General features: G+C 34.4%; 1 protein-coding gene and 1 pseudogene across 1 annotated transcript in view; one reads left to right on the forward strand and one right to left on the reverse strand.

Moving 5' to 3' along the window:
* The window catches only part of Rsbn1 (round spermatid basic protein 1), a 48773-nt gene that overhangs the window by 26046 nt on the left and 4687 nt on the right, over positions 1 to 18040 (forward strand). Inside the window, exons 3-6 of the mRNA XM_046458207.1 lie at positions 9200 to 9337; positions 9650 to 9792; positions 15414 to 15581; positions 17372 to 17480. Of these exons, the coding sequence (XP_046314163.1) occupies positions 9200 to 9337; positions 9650 to 9792; positions 15414 to 15581; positions 17372 to 17480 (558 nt within the window). The remainder of the gene's footprint in view (positions 1 to 9199; positions 9338 to 9649; positions 9793 to 15413; positions 15582 to 17371; positions 17481 to 18040) is intronic.
* On the reverse strand, positions 16017 to 16353 carry LOC124101969 (eukaryotic translation initiation factor 1-like; annotated as a pseudogene).

Here is an 18040-nt window from a genome sequence, read left to right on the forward strand (position 1 = left end):
TTGGCTTTGAATTTATGTTCCTCTTGCCTCAGCCTCCTATGCCACTGGGATTACAGGTATGTGCCACCCGCCCGTCCCCAGTAGCCTTCTTTTTTTTTTCTTTTGTATCATCACTAAAAATTAATCATTGTTAACATATTTGATTCTCCTTTATTCTTTTTTTTTTTTTCATTTTGGTCACTTTATTAAATGACATGACATAGTTTGAAGTTTAGTGAAAACACAGTATCATACTGGAATGCTTTCCTTTAAAAACACAATTCCAGACCATATATATATGTGTGTGTATGTATGTATGTATGTATATATGTATACTGTATATATACAGGGTCTTGGAAACTGGTTCTAGTTCTACACTTGGTTCTCTCTCTATATATATTACAAAACAGCCTTAAAGGAATAAGTGACATCTTTTTTACAGTACTCAAGATACTCAATATAGAACCGAAAAGCAGTCTAATAGAAACAAAGGCAAATCTCCACAGCTGTATGATTTCAGCAGCCAAAGCTGGATGATGGACTGAAACATTACTATACAACTGGGACAAAACATAAACAATATTACAATACTATGCAAAAATGCTTTATGCCCAAAGAAATAAAGCAGGTTACAAAATGTGGAGAATTTAGCAGGCAAAACTATATTATAAGCAACATTTTAAATTGTCATTTTTAAGCCATTGCCACTATTTAAAACAAATATAAAAATTAGTTTTATATCTTCTTTTCTTTATAAAAAAATCACCATTTTGTAAAAGTTTTTACTTGCTTATGATATATTTTAATGTGGAAATGTAAAAATATTAAACATTTTATAATAGCCCAAACTCCTCCATCTGGAATTTTTTTTAAAGGAGATCACAATTAAAACTCCTTGCTTAAAAAAAGCATTTTTTTAAAATGCAAATGTGAAACTGGAAAAATAAATACATATTTTTTTTTTTTAAAAAAATGGGTTCATGGGATAGAAACTCTTTTAAATTAAAAGAAACTTCATTTCATTTTATATTAATAGATGTGAAACAGAAAAATTTTTGAACTTGATATATCTACAAAAGTGTTTGAGATGTGCTAGAGAAGAACTGGTTCTTGTTCTACAAACTCTGGTTTAAAACAGCACAAATTTAGTCCCTTACAATTCTGAAGTCCCTGAGGGAAAATCTATATTTTGCCTTTTTAGTCTATATTTATTGTGGCTCCTTCGTGCATCTTCAAAATTCAGCATTTCACTCTTCTTCCTTCTCTGCTCTAGTCAAATCTCCCTCTGCCACAGTCTTATAAGGACATCTGTAATTCTATTAAAGATAATCCAGGCAAAACTCCCCATTTCAAGATTCTTCATTTGTTCACATTTGCCAAGCTCCTTTTGCTATAAGGTAACATGCCCAGGTTCTAGGGGTTAGGACGTGTACACTTTGGGAGCCATTATTCATTCAAGCTCATGGTGTCCAAAATGGAAGATAGCATCTCTCTTCTCAAACCTGGTCCTCTTCCAGAAGAGTAGTTTCTCTGTATGTTTGCAAATGGCATAATTGGTAGTCATGTTTGATACTCTTTTTTCTTCTTTATCATATCCGGTCTTTGCAAATCCTGAGAATTTTATCACTCAGAAACTTTTTAAATGTCTTTTGTTTGTTTGTTTGTTTTTCTTTTTAAAAACCATTCTACTGCTATTAGTTTAGCTTGTCTGTCCTGATTTGGAAAATTATAAAACTCTCCTCACTGTTCTCTTTTTCTTCCATGCATCTCTTGAGAACAAGGATCACTTGAACCTGGGGTTAAAGAACAGCATGGGCAACAGAGTTAGGCCCATCTTTAAAACAAACAAAAAAACCCACAAAAATTTAAAAGGCAAATTAGATAACATTCTTTATCTTTCTTCAATCCCTTTAGTGACTGTCTGGAATCCTTAATGTGGTCTTCAAGGCTCTTCATAGTCCAATCACAGCTCATTTGCCAAGTCTCATCTTTTTTCTCTTTTGTTTTCTGTTTACTATTGTTAGCTTTCTTTTTGACCTTAGAAAAAATAACAGTAGATTTTGTTTGTCTCTAAATTTGTTCTTTATCTATTACCTCTAAAAGCACTTTAGTGTCTGCCCTTCCCTACTAGACTTTGTTGAGGACAGTCTCAAGCATATAAAATTATATTGAATGAATGGTTCCTCTTTCTATATAACTCTTTTGTTTAAGGTTATATAAATCTCTTTGTGATAAAGACTCTTAGTCAGATTTGTGTTGTTATAACAAAAATACCTGAATTTGGGTACTTTATAAAAAAAGATATTTAAAATAGCTCACAGTGCTGTAGTTCAAGAGCACAGCACCAGTATCTATTTGCTCAGCTCCAGTGTGGGCCTCATGGTGGATGGCATCACAGTTGTGAGAACTTGTATGAGAGTGGTGAACAGTAATGCAGAAGAGAGGTTCAGAAGAGGTGCCAGACTCCCTTACAACAGCCCATTCTCTTGAATCCTGTGAGGACTGTGGTAATCTCTTCTGAGGGTCCTGCCTCCAATGACCTAATTACTTTCCACTTGACCTGACCACAGTGTAAGACCAAGCTGCACATGAACCTTTGGGCGACAAATCATAGCAGGCTCCAAATATTTGAAGACTGTCATGTTTCATTCTTTAATCTTTTCAAATTAAATATTTTGAAATACTTTTAGTTTCTTGTACTTTTCTTCCAATTTGTATGATATGTAAATCCCTAATCACCTTCATTATTTTCTGTTGGGTGTGTCATAGTTACAGATTTCTTGTTAGCCCAGATTAGGAGATAATACTCCAGATATCATTTGTGTGATGAATAATATTTCCTAAAAAAAGTATTTAAGATATAGGCAAACCCATCATAACAAGGAGACCCCCATATACAGTGGCAGAAAAATAGTTTAACAATTCAGAGGTAAGCAACTCTAATTCCATGATGTCCTCCAATATTCTAGTTTCCTTTAAGTTTTGCTGTTCTTGCTGGTGGTGTAATGTGCATGGTTGAGCCTCGCTCTCCATCACTCTGTATTTCATCTGTAAAAAGAGAGAAAGAGGAAGTGGAAGGCAAGCCTTTTACTTATTAAAGACATGCTCTGGAAATTGCCTATGATACTTATAGTAATATCCTATTGGTCAGAACTTAGTCACAGTCTATACTTAGCTGACAGAGGCTGTAGCAATTGGCCATACACCCAGGAAGTTCTCTCACTACAAGGAAGAAGGATGGAATACTTAGGGATAATTAGTAGCTTGCTTGTTTGGCATCAATTGCACACAGTTGGTACATGTTGAATTTGTGGTCATAAATGATGTTCATATTCTATCTTTTGTTGCTAATTATTAATATCACAAACATTTACATTAATAAAAGTTGTAATACAAGTGACAGACATTATTGATCAACAGCTTTTCCTCCTTTTTTTTGTCAGAGTTTAATAGTTGGTTACTTCATTTCTAGCCTTGGTATATATAAGTTCAACAAATATTTTTTATCATATACATATTAGACATTTTGTATTACGGATTTTTTCTAGTAAATAATACATATTATTCTCTTTCACAAAGTTTATATTAAAATATATTGCCTGATTTCTTTTCTGAGTAGTTTAAATTGGAGGTTGGCAAACTTTTTCTATAAAGGAATATAATAAATATTTACCCTCTAGGGGCCAAAACTTCTCTCTCACAAGTACTTATGACTTAACTGCCATTGTATTGTAAGTGAATGGGTTTATGAAATGGGAAGGGGATGAGGAAGAAGGGCTTGTAAATTCTTAGCTTGGGAACTTGAAAATGATTTTCATTAAGTGAACGGGTATAACTGTGTTCCAGCAATATTTTGGCGGTCCTGAATTTGGTCTTTGCATTGTAGTTTACCAACACCTGGTCTAAATCAATAATATGTGTTCCCTTAGAAATCATTCGTTAACTTCCTTTAACCTAATTATTTAGTGAAAATTCCTTCTGGGGAATTAATGCCTTCCTAGTCTGCCAGTTCTTCTTTCTTTTTCTTCTTATAGGGTGTTACTCTGTTGACAAGATTGTTATCCAACTCTTGGGCTTTAAGTGATCCTCCTGCTTCAACCTTCTTTCTAGCTGGAGTTCAGGTTCCTAACTTCACCCATCTTTCACAGTTTCATTAGCTAACAAAGAAGATCTTGTCTCAAATATCCATTTTCCCTTTAGTGCTGTTCTTGATCCTTTGTTTCTCTATATTCTTTTCCTCAGGTCATACTCGTTTTAAAAATGATGCTTTGTAGATAACCCTAAAGTCTGTGCCTCTTGTCCTTAAAAAAAATTAAAAAAAATCTAGCAGTAACTCCAAATCAAACTTGTCAGATCCTATAAATTTTTAATGTATTTTTATGTTTTTAAACATAAAGCCTTATTTTGATTACTTTATTCTCTTTAATCTGCTAATCACCTTCAAAGATAAATAGAAGTTATAAAGGTGGACAATAACACGTGAAAGGTTGTGGAGGCAATCCAGATTATTAAGAATGTGGAAATGTCTGTTTAGAATGTGGCAAATATGGCAGTTTTGTTTTGTTTTGCTTTGTTTTTAAATAATAGACTAGGAAGACTTTGCCAGCCATGAAAAAGATTTTGAGTGTTGATGTTGTAGGTAATACGGTACTACTAAAGAACAGGAAAGTTGAATGGCAAAATATTTTCCCTATAGAGATACTTGTAGGTGGTATGTTGACTGTAAGAATCCTGAAACAAGGATACTGGTTAAGAGGCTTTTGCAGTGATTATTTCCTGAATTAAGGTAATGTTACTGCAGATTTAAAAGGATAGATTTTTATATTTAAGGCATGAGGAAGAAGGGCTTGTAAATTCCTAGCTTGGGAACTTGAAAATGATTCTCACTAACTGGTGAAGCAAATACAGAAGGGATAAAAGATGTGGCGTGAAGGGGGAACCTTATAAGAAAATGAGCTCAGTTTTTTAGGTATTGAATTTGAGCATGTCTGTGGGCTGTCCAAGAGGCAGTTGTATGTAAAAGTCTGACTCTGAGGAACAGTTTTAATTTATAGAAATAGATATGGAATGTAGCAGGGTACAGGTGGTAGTTAAATCTGTATTATAATTGAAACCACCCACAGATAATATGTTGAATAAGAAATAGGCCAACTCTGGAACAACCGCATTTTGGAGAGGAGGAAGTCTGAAAGGGAAGTCAAAAAAAGAAAGACTAAAAAGCATTTCTTGAATTTGACTGTGAGGAGATCATTAGTGATTTGTTTTAGTGAACAGGCATGAGCAGAAGCCTGATTGCAAGGATATGAAGAATGAATAGGAAAGTGAGGTAGAACAGACAGGGAATAGAGACACGTATTACAGAAGTAGGATTCTGATGTGGAAAAGGTGTCTCAAGCAAGTTGTACAATATTCAATTTAAAAGTTGGGTTTAAATGATAAAAGGGATTTACTGGTTTATTAAATGGAAAGGTCCAGAACTGTTCTGGAGTATTTTAGGTTTGGGGTTTAGAGGTAGGGGTGGTGAAAGGACTAGGATAGAATATGAAAGTGTTTATTAGAGGGATAAACCTTGAGAACAAGAGGGGACTGATGCACAGGCAAAGGAAAGCCATAGGTTTAATTTAGTGTAAAGTAATGAAAGCGGGAAGGACTTTGTCTAGCTAGGTTAACTTAGCTACAGTTTTCCAAATAGGCCTGGTACATTGCATCTCTCAAAATCAAGTCTTGGTGTTTTGTAGAACATTTATTCACTTGATAAATAAAGTAAATATCTTTTGCCATTAAATAAAAATTTAACACTGTTAATCATTCTTAATCTTTGGTACTCATGTACTCAGCTTTGGTATTCACACAAATGTTTGAACCTGAAGAGGCTTTTTAAGATGAGGGTTTTTTTTGGGGGGGACAGTACTGGAGATTGAACCAAGTGGGGTTTTACCATTGAGCTATATCCCTACCCCTATTTGTTTTATTATTCTGAGACACCCTCTCCCTAAATTGCTGAGGCTGGCCTCCAAATTTTGAACCTCCTACTCAGCTTCCCCTGTAGCTGGGATTACAGGTATGTGTCACCAAGCCCAGTTTAAGAAGATTTTCTTATGCGTAGATGAAAATAAACTTGTTGGCCTTGACAAAATTATGAAGTCATAGAAGCTTTTTATCTTTTGTGTTGTATCCTCTTTTTTTTCCTTCTTTTTTCCCCTATGCCCTGCTTTAGGTTTACTTTTTTTCTCTTTCCAAATAGGAAAAGATGCTTTATATTTATTCCTGTTACATATTAATTATTCTAGAAGTCTTCTTTTTTAAAGTTGTCTTCAAGTTCAGTGCTGTTGAATTTAGTGGTATTTGAATTAGGTAAACTTGAAGTAGTGTGATATAAAAATATGAATTCACTCTCTTTGCAAAATTTAAAGTAATATGAATTTCTTTAAATTAATAATGTATTAAAAGTTGCATAATTTAAAAGCTAGCAGGCCAAGTAAATTGAAAACTGCCACATGGAAATGTACATTTTCAGGGTTGGTCTTAAGGAGCTTTGAAGTGTGATAGGTTTTTAGGGCATTGCTCTTATAAAATGCCACTGCCCTATATAGATTGAAATCCTTTCTTTGTAAAGGAGTTTCTGCTATGTGGGAGTAGTTGGAATGGTGTTTGGTAGGGACTGATATTTCTTGTTACCCCTGAAAACATATAATTCCTTAAACTGGTACTGAAGATTAAATCTGCTTTAGTTGTTGCAGAGTGCTTGGCTTAGAGAGTTAGAATAATGATTAGAAAATCTTCCCTTTTCCCTCTTCCTATGTCTATACACCATGACGATCTTCTTTCCTGTGCTGCCTCCCCTGACATATCTTAGCATTGTGATCATATAGACCTACAGAAGATAAATGCATACAAATAAATGCAAGGTAAGGGATAGGGATGTACCTCAATGCTAAATTGTTACCTAGCATACATAAATCTCTGGGTTTGATTCCCAGAAGTGCAAAAAAAAAAAAAAAAAAAGGTGTGTGTGTGTGTGTGTGTGTGTGTGTGTGTGTGAATTATATGCAAGGTAATTCTGGCCTGAGTGGTTTAGGTTGAAGATCACCTAAAGTGATCTTGGTGGAAGGATTTATTAGAATTTAAGAAACCTCCACTATAGAGTAAGTCAATCAGATCAGGGGTAGAGAGGAAAAGAGGGGAAAAGGAAGGTACTGGGGAATGAAATTAATGAAGTTATGTGCATGTCTGAGTAATGGCATAATAAATCCCATTATTATGAATAATTATAGTGCACCAATTAAAAAACTAGTGAAACTTCCACTAGTTGAAAAACAAGAGCTAAGGCCCCTTTTTCTGTGTATAAGTGCAGGTGATGTTAAATTATCTATGGAAAAAAAGAGGGAGTGCTCAAAAACTAATGGTGAAGAATTATTGTAAGAAATACTAAATGATCATTTATGCAAACTGCTTTCTATTAAGGCAAAATAGGTGGCATTTAAAACAGTTAACAATCGATTCTTAAAATCATTTTGAATATTCATTAGAGACCCAGCTTATAAAAAGCACAGCTATGTATTAGGCTTTTCAGTTTAATCTACATCTTTTTTTTTTTAAATGGATATCTTTTTATTATTCCGCCTGTTTCTTCACCAAGTTCCACTTGAACATTTAATTTACTGATGCAAGTTCTTGCAGTTTTTTTTTTAAGAGAGAGAGAATTTTTTAATATTTATTTTTTTTTAGTTTTCGGCGGACACAACATCTTTGTTTGTATGTGGTGCTGAGGATCGAACCTGGGCTGCATGCATGCCAGGCGAGCGAGTTACCACTTGAGCCACATCCCCAGCCCTAACCTACATCTTAATTGAAGTAGAAAATGCTAGGTAACTGATCTGAGGTGAAAATTCTGGTTTAGAATTCAACATTTAAAATCTAGTCCATCTCTATGCACAGGAATGATATCGGATTGTCTAAAATCAATTGATTGATTCTATTTAAATGCTAGATAGGCTATGGCCAAATTTGTGTAGGATATGCCTTAAATTCACTTGAGGGTTGATACAGGTTGAAGCCTTTCTAGTCCAACACTCAAAATTTTCAGATTTTGGAGCATTGCGGATTTTGAATTTTTGTATTAAGGATGCTCTTTTGGTAAATTCTATGTAAATATTCCAAAACTCAAAAGATCTGAAATTCTTGTTGCAAGAATGATATATGTATATATATAAATATATATATATATACATATATCATTGAACTCAGGGGCACTCAACCACTGAGCCACATCTCTAGCTCTATTTTGTATTTTATTTAGAGACAGGGTCTCACTAGTTGCTTAACTTAGTGCCTGGTCCTTGCTAAGACTGGCTTTGAACTCAGGATCCTCCTATCTCAGCCTCCCAAGCCACTGGGATTATAGGCATGAACCACTGTGCCTGGCTTTGCAAAGGGTTCTTAATTTATACAGAGAAAATGTGTATGTGCTTGCAGGTAACAGACTTTAGAAAAGGGGAGGATAATAGAGGGTGATGAGGAAGATTTCTGTGGGGGAAAAACCTTGAACTGATCTTTGAAAGATGGTTAAGATTTGGGTTGACAGAAAACGGAACGTTTCAAGTTGGGCAGATTCAAGAGGAAACTCACTGGAGATACAAATAAGCTTTTCATAAGTTGAGTGGAGAAAAAAGATCAGTCTGCCTGACATAAGGAAGTAATGGGAGACTGAATTTGGTAAAGTCATCCTGGTACCTGGCCTGAAGTGAAGACTTTGGAACTAGAGAATACATAAAGAATATGGAAGATTAATCTGAGCATGGTCTTTTTTTCCCTTCCCTGCCAATTTTACTATTTATTTTATTTATTTGAATTTCACTATTTTATTTTAATTTCATTAATTTTAATTTTAAATTTCATTATTTATTTTCACAATTTCACCAAGATCACACTGTAAAGTGGTTTTTACAGTTCAACAATCATCTTAGAAAATGTTTTCTGAATGTCTCCATATTTCTTTGAAACTATAGGTTAACTTGCACATTGAAATTTATTTATGGCACATATCATTCTAGCGTATTTGTCAGTGTGCTTGGCTGCCTCTCCATAACTAATTTTTATCTAAGAATATATTCTTAGTATGTAGAAGAAATAGTAATATTAAAAACAATACCCTATTCTCATTCTCTAATTGTAGTGCACTTCAGTCTTTTTCTTCCATCCTCCTTTTGTTTTATCTCAGGTCAACAGGACATACTGCTGTGGCACCTACCGGGCAGGTCCTATGCGACAGATAAGTCTTGTTGGAGCAGTAGATGAAGAAGTTGGTGATTATTTCCCAGAGTTCCTTGATATGTTAGAAGAATCACCATTTCTGAAAGTGAGTATTAATTCAAATTATTAAAGTTCTGATCATTACTTAGGTGAACACTTTAAAGTTAACCGCGTCTATTAAAAATAAAACCTTGCCTATTAAAATTAAATTTTATGCAGTGTTTTGGATAGAAATGTTTAAAAAATACTAGTAGAACATACTTATTCTCTTTTATATAAATTTATATAAATTACTATGTAACGAACATTATATCATGTGCAAAAAAAAGCTTTTTAGAATTTTTGTCTGGGTGAGAGATATTTACCCTATAAATGGTGTAAAATTTTTAAGAATGTGATTCATTCATCTGATTTCTAGATGACTTTGCCCTGGGGTACACTTTCCAGCCTCCGACTACAATGTAGGTCCCAGAGTGATGATGGGCCTATAATGTGGGTAAGGCCAGGAGAACAGATGATCCCTACAGCAGATATGCCAAAGTCACCCTTCAAAAGAAGACGGTAAACATTTATTTTTCTCAAATAAGCAAAACTACTTTTTTTTTGTTTTAGTTGGTTGCTTATAAAATGATTGAGACCTAAGCACAGTTTGAAAACCACTTGTCTGGATTATTTAAGTAAATCTAATGGTGAGTTCCTTAATCCACTCTCTCTGTATCCAGTCATCAGCATGAGGCGGCATCCTAAACAACTAATTTTTACTTCTTTTCTTCAAACCCAGGTCCTGTCTGCAGGATAAAAGATCAAACTCTTTAGTGTGATATACAAACATCTTTCATAATCTAGCCCCAGTGGTACTTTAGTATCTGCTTCTCAAGTCTTCTTTAGCCATAGTAAATCCAGTTTTCAAACCATGGCCCTTCAATACTTTTTGTACTCACTTAGAATCACATCCCTTACCACATCTTCCTTTCTACCAGCAAACTCTTAATAAGTTTCAAAACAACTTAGATGTTACCTCCTTTGTAAAGCTTTTCTTTGTTCCTTTAGACAATTAATTGGGGCCTTCTCAGTGCGCCTGCAACATTCTATTCAATAATGATCTATTTATATATATATATATTTTTTAAATAAATCTTTTTTATTTTTTTAGAGAGAGAGAGAGAGGGAGAAAGAATTTCAATATTTATTTTTCAGTTTTCGGCATACACAACATCTTTGTATGTGGTGCTGAGGATGGAACCCGGGCCGCACGCATGCCAAGCGAGCGCGCTACCGCTTGAGCCACATCCCCAGCCCCTATATATATTTTTTAAATGCTAAATATTGAGCTCCAGTACAGGGACTGTTTTATTCATCTCTGTCCTCATGACAGATAGTAACTAATCAGTATTTGCTGAATGAAACTAATAATGTGCTGTAATATAGAGCTTTGATAATTCATATTGTGCTAATGGTATTTTGTGTATCTACAAATGTAGATTAATTCATTCTAGTGCTTTGAAAAGTCTTATTTAATAAGACTGAAAGTGATTTATATCTGCTTATACTATGGAAGAAGCAACTCAAAATAGGGGCCCCAAAGTAAATTTTAATGAACTAGTTTAAACCTTAATTTAAACCACTGGAGAATGATACTTGAGCTAAGTATAGAAGAATACAATAACAAGGTACATGAAAATATTTTGTACAAAACTATGAGTACAGAGTAGAAGTGTGGTAAAACCTAGCAGTTAATCAGGATTTATTTAACTAATTCTTCTTCATTATAAATTGCTTCCGACTTTTCAGTATAAATAGTATCTTGACAAACATTACTTTTGTGCCAGAGCCAGTTTGTACCTGTTCATGGGGGCATCACCTCCTGATTCTACATGGAATGCTATTATATTAAAGCCTGGAGATTGACCATGTTGGGAGTGTTTATACCAAAAAAATTAGCAAATCATCTACTAATCAGCCACCTTCCCCTCCCCACAGCCAGATGTTAAAACATGTATAACATACCACCGATTAAAGATGGATAGGTTGATGGTAGTTGATAAATATGTATCTTTGTGCATATGTATGTTTGTTTTCTTAGTAGAAATTTCTAAAGGCTTCAAAGTATACACATTTCTAGTGGATTTCCAGAAGTGTACCAATTTATATTCCTATCCGTATAGTAAGACAGTATCATTTTCTGCACATCCCCTACTAATTTCTTTTTTTTTTTTAACTTTGTTGACATGATCAAACAAAATTGTCTCATTTCAGTTTATTTTTCTTTGTTATTTCTTTCTTGATGATTCCCTTTACATTTCTAAAAATTTTAATTTGTTATATATGACAACAGAATGCATATTACACAATTTATATTACACATATAGAGTACAGTTTTTCATATCTCTGGTTGTACACAAAGTAGAGTCACATCCTTCATGTCTTTATACATGTACTTACGGTAATGATGACCATTGCATTCCACCGTCTTTCCTACTCCTATGCCCCTTCCCTTCCCTCCCCTTCCTTTATCTACATTTTTATTGATGTGTTTTTCTTTATTGTTTGTTTTTTGTAAAAATTCTGTGTATATTATGACTATGAACCTTTTTGTTTTATCATTGCAAGTTTTTTTCTTTTAACTTCAGTTTTTTTTCCCCTTACCCTCAAAAATTTTGTTTTTATATAGTCGGCATTATGAATCTTTTTCTCTGAGGTTTCCTGTAATAGTAGGCTTAAGAAAGGCTTTCCTCTAATATTTAATATTTAATCTACCTAGAATTGGCTTCCATATAGAGGAAGAAATTTAACTTTTTTCCCAAATAATTAGGCAGCTGGACCAACATCATTAATAATATATTGTTTCTTCACTAATCTAAGCTACCATCAGATTTTACCTCTATTGGGATTAAGTATTCTTTTTTTTTTTTTTTTAATTAATTTATTTATTTATTTTTAGTTATCGGCAGGCACAACATCTTTGTTTGTGTGTGGTGCTGAGGATCGAACCCAGGCCGCACGCATGCCAGGCGAGCGCGATACCGCTTGAGCCACATCCCCAGCCCGGGATTAAGTATTCTTAAGTGAAGCATTCAAAAACACTTTGAATTAGGATGAATGAATTGGAGTGTAAATACTAACTTTGTCTTTTTGTGTATTGTAATTAAAATTTCTTGTTGCTAAAAATAGTGAAAAACTGCCTAGTTATCAAGGGCATTGCCCATGAAGATATTTTGATTTATGAATGCTATAATTAAAGAAATGTATGCTTAGAGTTGTAAAGAAATTAAATAGAACAGTAGGGCTTATAATGAAAAATCTTGCCCATCTTTCCTTCCCAAAGGCAAACGTATTTTTACTATAGGCAAAACCCATTTATTTATAATGCATTTTTTTACTCCTTTTCTTTTTTTCCCCCTCTTGAAAGGCCTTGTCTGGTGTTGACTCTTTGGTACATGGATATTTCTTCCTTTGAGTTGTTCTGAATAGTAAGATGACCCCTGCTTTACCCCCTTCCTCCCAACTTCTTTCTGTTAACTCTACTTACATACATTGCTGAGGTAGAATCATTCTGTTTTAAAATAATAAGTAGATTCTAAAATTGGAAAAGAAGTAAGTGGCAATTATGATATTATGGGTAGATATATTTACTGCAGATCCAAGTGGGCTCAAAATTAATTAATCAAATGTTCCCGTGTTATATTTTCATTCAAAGGAAGAATATGCAGAATAATCTTTCTTTCAGAATCTAGGTATTCAGCCATTTGCCTATAATCCCAGTGGCCCAGGAGCCTGAGGCAGGAGGATCGAGAGTTCAAAGCCACCCTCAGCAATTTAGCAAGGCCCTAAGCAGCTTAGTGAGACCCTGTCTCTAAATAAAATATTAAAAAAGGGCTGGGGATATGGCTTAGTAGTTAAGTGCCCCTGGGTTCAATTCACGGTATTCCCCCCCACCCCCGCCAAAAAAAAAAAAAAAAAAGAATCTAGGTATTCAGAATCATGCCACTATTTGTTTTTTTATGTAGTTCATATTTTAAAATATTTTTATTGTTCTGATTTCCCTTAGCGTCGGATTTGACAGAGGGCATACACTTAACTGTATCTGAGGTATCTTCTAGTCTGCAGGCTAAGATGCTTAACTTTCTTCAGGAACCACAATGACTTTCTCATCTATTTAACTTTCTTAAATAACTTTTTTTTTTTGAGGGTGTTATTACTTACCTTGCTTTTGTTTATATGTCCTCAAGACATTTTCAGAATTTTTGTCATATGCTATCTGTTCTTACACATCAGTTTAGTTTTTTAAAAAATTTTTAATTGGCACATAATTGCCTATAAATATACAGTGTGATAATTCTAAACATGTAAACGATATGTCATGATCAAATGGGCCTAATTAGCATTTCTAGTTACTCAAATTCTTATCATTTCTTTGTGTTGACAACCTTTGAACTCCTCTAGTTATTTTGAAGTATATAAATATTTGTGAACTGTAGTTTTACCCTTTGGTGATGTAGGACACTAGAATTTATTCTTCCTATCCAACTGATTGTACCCATTTTCTAATCTCTCCCTTCTTTTCACCTCTGGTGACCTATATTATTATTCTTTCAACTGTGAAATCAACATTTTTTTAGCTTCCAAATAAACACATTGATTTTTTTATATGAAAATCTTTTGGAGGTCTGTGTTCTCCTACATCAGTGTGAAAGGCCTGTTTCACAAGTATCAACCTAGGAATTCCATTTAATGCTTTCCTGCATTACTCTGTGGTCATCATCCTTCCTGCAGTAATCTGTGGTTCATTTCCTTTACTTGTTTGAAAGTATTATCAAGTAATATTCTAAGAAAAGGAGGGTATTCTGAGTTGTTATATATTTGAAAAAAAATTTTTTTGTCATTAAACGTGATTGTTAGGATGGTTTTGGCTATAAGCAACAACAAAAAAATTGACTCAAAGTCATTCATAAAATAAAATGTTATCCTATGTATTAAGAAGTCTGAACAGGTTGGCTGTAGGTACTTCTCTTATATTTCTTTCTTAGGAGTTAGGAAACTTCCCAGAAGACTCCTCAGTAGATTTCATACTATCAACTAGAATCAGTTCATATCCCTTCTTAAAGAAGTCACTGGCAATGGGAATGAGCTTATCATAATTTGCTAGAACTCATCCATATCTACCTCTGGAACTTGTAAATGAGACCACATATAGGATAGGATCAAATGCCTAATGAAAATCAAGATCTGTCAGAGAAATAAAGGGTAGGGAATTGTTGCTGGGAGTAGCCATAGTACGCTCCAAGGAGGTAATGTCTGCTTGCATTTCTGCCTGCACAAGTGGCAAGTGACAGGATTATCTGGAGAACTGTACTATAATTCCCCTTTTCTCAGCTTCACTTTATTTCTGTTCCTTATTATTTTGCCTGGTTGTTTTTTGACCCAGGCTTCTCCAAGGTCTGTTGGGTAGGTCTTCTACCTTTTTGGTTGCTGATCCCCTCTTGTATATTCTAGGTCTGTGGTTTATCTCAGCATGGTTTTATTAGTCCAAGACACTGTAATCATTTTCTGTCATGCAGAAGATTTTTGATACTGCTCACTCCCTAATTCCTTTCTTTTTATTCATTCTTTTACTATCACCTCTAGATTGTTTTATTTAGAAAATTTTGAATACATTAAAAACAGAATATAGTAAACTTCCATGCCTTCAGTATCAACAGTTAATAACTCACAACTAGTTCTATTTCACCTATATTCCCATCAGTTCCCCCATCAAAACTCTTCCCAACATTATTTTGAACCATTTTACTTTCATTATAACATGGAAGGAGGTCTCATGGATGCCCCGTTGCCATGTTGAATTAAAGATCTAAGAGATTGTATTAAGAATTAGAAAAGAGTTGGCTGAGGTAAAACTTAAACTTTGAATTATATTTTCTGTTGCTAGACATTCAAATGTTATATGTTCATGTACTCCATTTGGTTCTAATCAGATATACAGCTTCTTTTTTATGGGTATACAAGGAAAGGAAGGAAATTATATTAATCAATATAGTATAAATGCTAATGATCAAAATCATCCTACCCCTCTCAGCCCTAATCTTATTTTAACCTAGTGTTTCAGCACCTTTTCACCTTATTGCTATTAATTTTTGCTTGTTTCCTTCTTGTTTCTCCTTACTTCATAATAAAATCAACTCTAGATCAATGAATGAAATTAAAAATCTCCAGTACCTACCTCGGACCAGTGAACCCCGGGAAGTCCTCTTTGAAGATAGGACAAGAGCTCATGCTGATCATGTAGGTCAGGGGTTTGACTGGCAGAGTACGGCTGCTGTTGGGGTTTTGAAAGCTGTACAGTTTGGCGAATGGTAAGTTAATGGAACTTAACTGTGATGTTGTCTAGGAAAATGGGGACTCTCTTTGAAAGACTGGGTAGAGACCATTCTTAAACTATATGGGAAGTTTAACATTTTTTAAATGTATGTCCATTACTATGAATTATAATCACATTATTGTGAAACAAATCTCCAGAACTTTTTTATCTTGTAGAACTGAAACTCTATGTCCAACAACTCACTCCCCTTTTCCCCCTCATCCCTTGACTCTGGTAACTTTTTTTTTTTCTCCAACTCTTTTCAGTTGTTTGCATAAAGGTGTTATACTAGTCCAAATTAAAAACAGATCCCAAATGGTTACATTATACAAGCTGTGAGGTTTTTAAACCTGTGACAAAGGACAGAAGGGAAATTCTACTCATTGCAAGGAAATCAATCCTAACTTAAGCTTCAGTGAGCCACAAGAACTTAAAACCCATGAACCTTCAGTTGCTCATCCTTAGCCAGTCCAGTCTTTATCAGGAACTGGCATATTTCTTGCACTAGTCACCCTGTATGTAGCTGAATTACTTCTCCATATTCTGGATACTCAATTATAGTGCCATCTTAAACATCTTCTTAAACATCTTCACTAATTTCTTTTTATTGTAATCATCATGATTCCTTGGACAGTAAAGATCTTCCTGACACTTCTCTTTTGAATTCTTATATGGATATAATCCCCAGTGCCAGCAGGAAGCAGGTCATCATCCTTACTTGCATCAGCAAAAGGGTCAAAAGAGTGAAGGTTCTGGATAGTGGGCATATGATTCCTTTTCCTTGGTGGAAACGGCCTGATGAAATCTGCTGCAGGAGAAGGCAGGTGGGGGTGGGCTGGGATAGTGGAGGGGCAAGGTGTCTGGAAGCCTAGGGGCTCAAGGTGGAGGCTGCTGAGTCCTTGGTGGTGGCTCAGTGACTGGCCTCTTGTAACTACTTTCTGTTTCTTTAAACTTAACTACTTGAATATCTCATAAAAATGGAATCATATAATATTTGTCTTTTTGTGACTGGTTTATTTTTCTTATAATGTCCTCAAGGTTCATCCATGTTGTAGCAAGTATTGGAATCTCCTTCCTTTTTAAGATTGAGTGCAGTCTACCCCACCCCACCTCCACACACACATTTTGTTAATTGATTAATAGATTCTTGGACTGCTTCCATCTTTTGGCTATTTGATTCTGGATGTGGGTGTACTGATCTCTCTTTCAATTTCAATTCTTTTGGGTATATACCCAGAAGTAGAGTTCTTGGATCATATGGTAATTCTATTTTTAATGTTTTGAGGAGCTGCCAAACTGGTTTTCATACTAGCTACACTATTTTACATTCAGATGGAACCCAATTTTAACAAATTCAGGACAAAGAAATGCAAATTAGTAAGAGAATTGCAAATTTATCTCATTTAGAATAAAACTATTCTTTCTAGGCATTTAAAAAATTTTATAACAACTAATGTGATTTATTTTTTAGTTGTAGATGGACACAATACTTATTATTTATTTATTTTTATGTGGTGCTCAGGATCGAATTCAGTGCCTCACACATACGAGGCAAGTACTCTGCCACTGAGCCACAATCCCAGCCTCTTAATGTGATTTAAAAAAAAAATAATAATTTTGTTAGTTTGTTTTTATTTTTGAAAATTGATCTCAAGAAGCAAGAAGTTGTTGTACCTTGTATTTCTTTGCTAGTAGTAGCAGTTCCAGGAACTGGGAGACTAAAATTTGTCATTGCTTTTTGTTGTGGATGCTTATCCCTAAAACATTAATTTTTGTTAATAATAGGAGTGACCAACCTCGCATAACCAAAGATGTGATTTGTTTTCACGCTGAGGATTTTACTGATGTTGTACAGAGACTTCAGTTAGACCTCCATGAACCTCCAGTTTCCCAGGTAATAACCCTTGCTTTGTATTATTCTTTGTGTGAGATATTGAAAATAAGTATTCATACCCATTTTGAGTTTTGCCTTATAACTGGATACATAGGATAGTGAATTTAATTTTTCTTGGGGCTAGGGGAGGCACTAGAGACATCATTAAAACAATTTCCCAAGCAAAATGCTTGAGATCCTTTTAATCTTTGGGATGCCAGGTGGATCTGGAATGGTCAGAGGATCCAGGGTGCTCAGTTCTGGCCATGAGTTGTCTCACATGTTAACCTTATTGCACTGTGGGCCCTCAGCAAAAAGATTGAAAGAAACTAAAGGAGGAGATAAAATTTTGCCTTTATGTGAAGCAAAGAATACTGATATTTAGCTACACTTTCAAGTATTTTTTTAAATGATTCTATATAGGCCATCTCACTTTAACCTGCTCTTTGTTACTAGAGAGGTAGTAAAATGAGAGGAAAAATGTTTCCCAATAAAACATTTTAGAAAGTTAGTCTCATTTAGTATTGCTTAAATTGTTGTTTATAACACATTTTATCACTGTTTTCCTATGCCAATTATAA

The sequence above is a fragment of the Marmota monax genome, unplaced genomic scaffold (assembly GCF_021218885.2).
Source record: "Marmota monax isolate L192 unplaced genomic scaffold, Marmota_monax_Labrador192_F-V1.1 WCK01_AAM20220418_F8-fsc00087, whole genome shotgun sequence".
Taxonomy (NCBI): Eukaryota; Metazoa; Chordata; class Mammalia; order Rodentia; family Sciuridae; genus Marmota; species Marmota monax.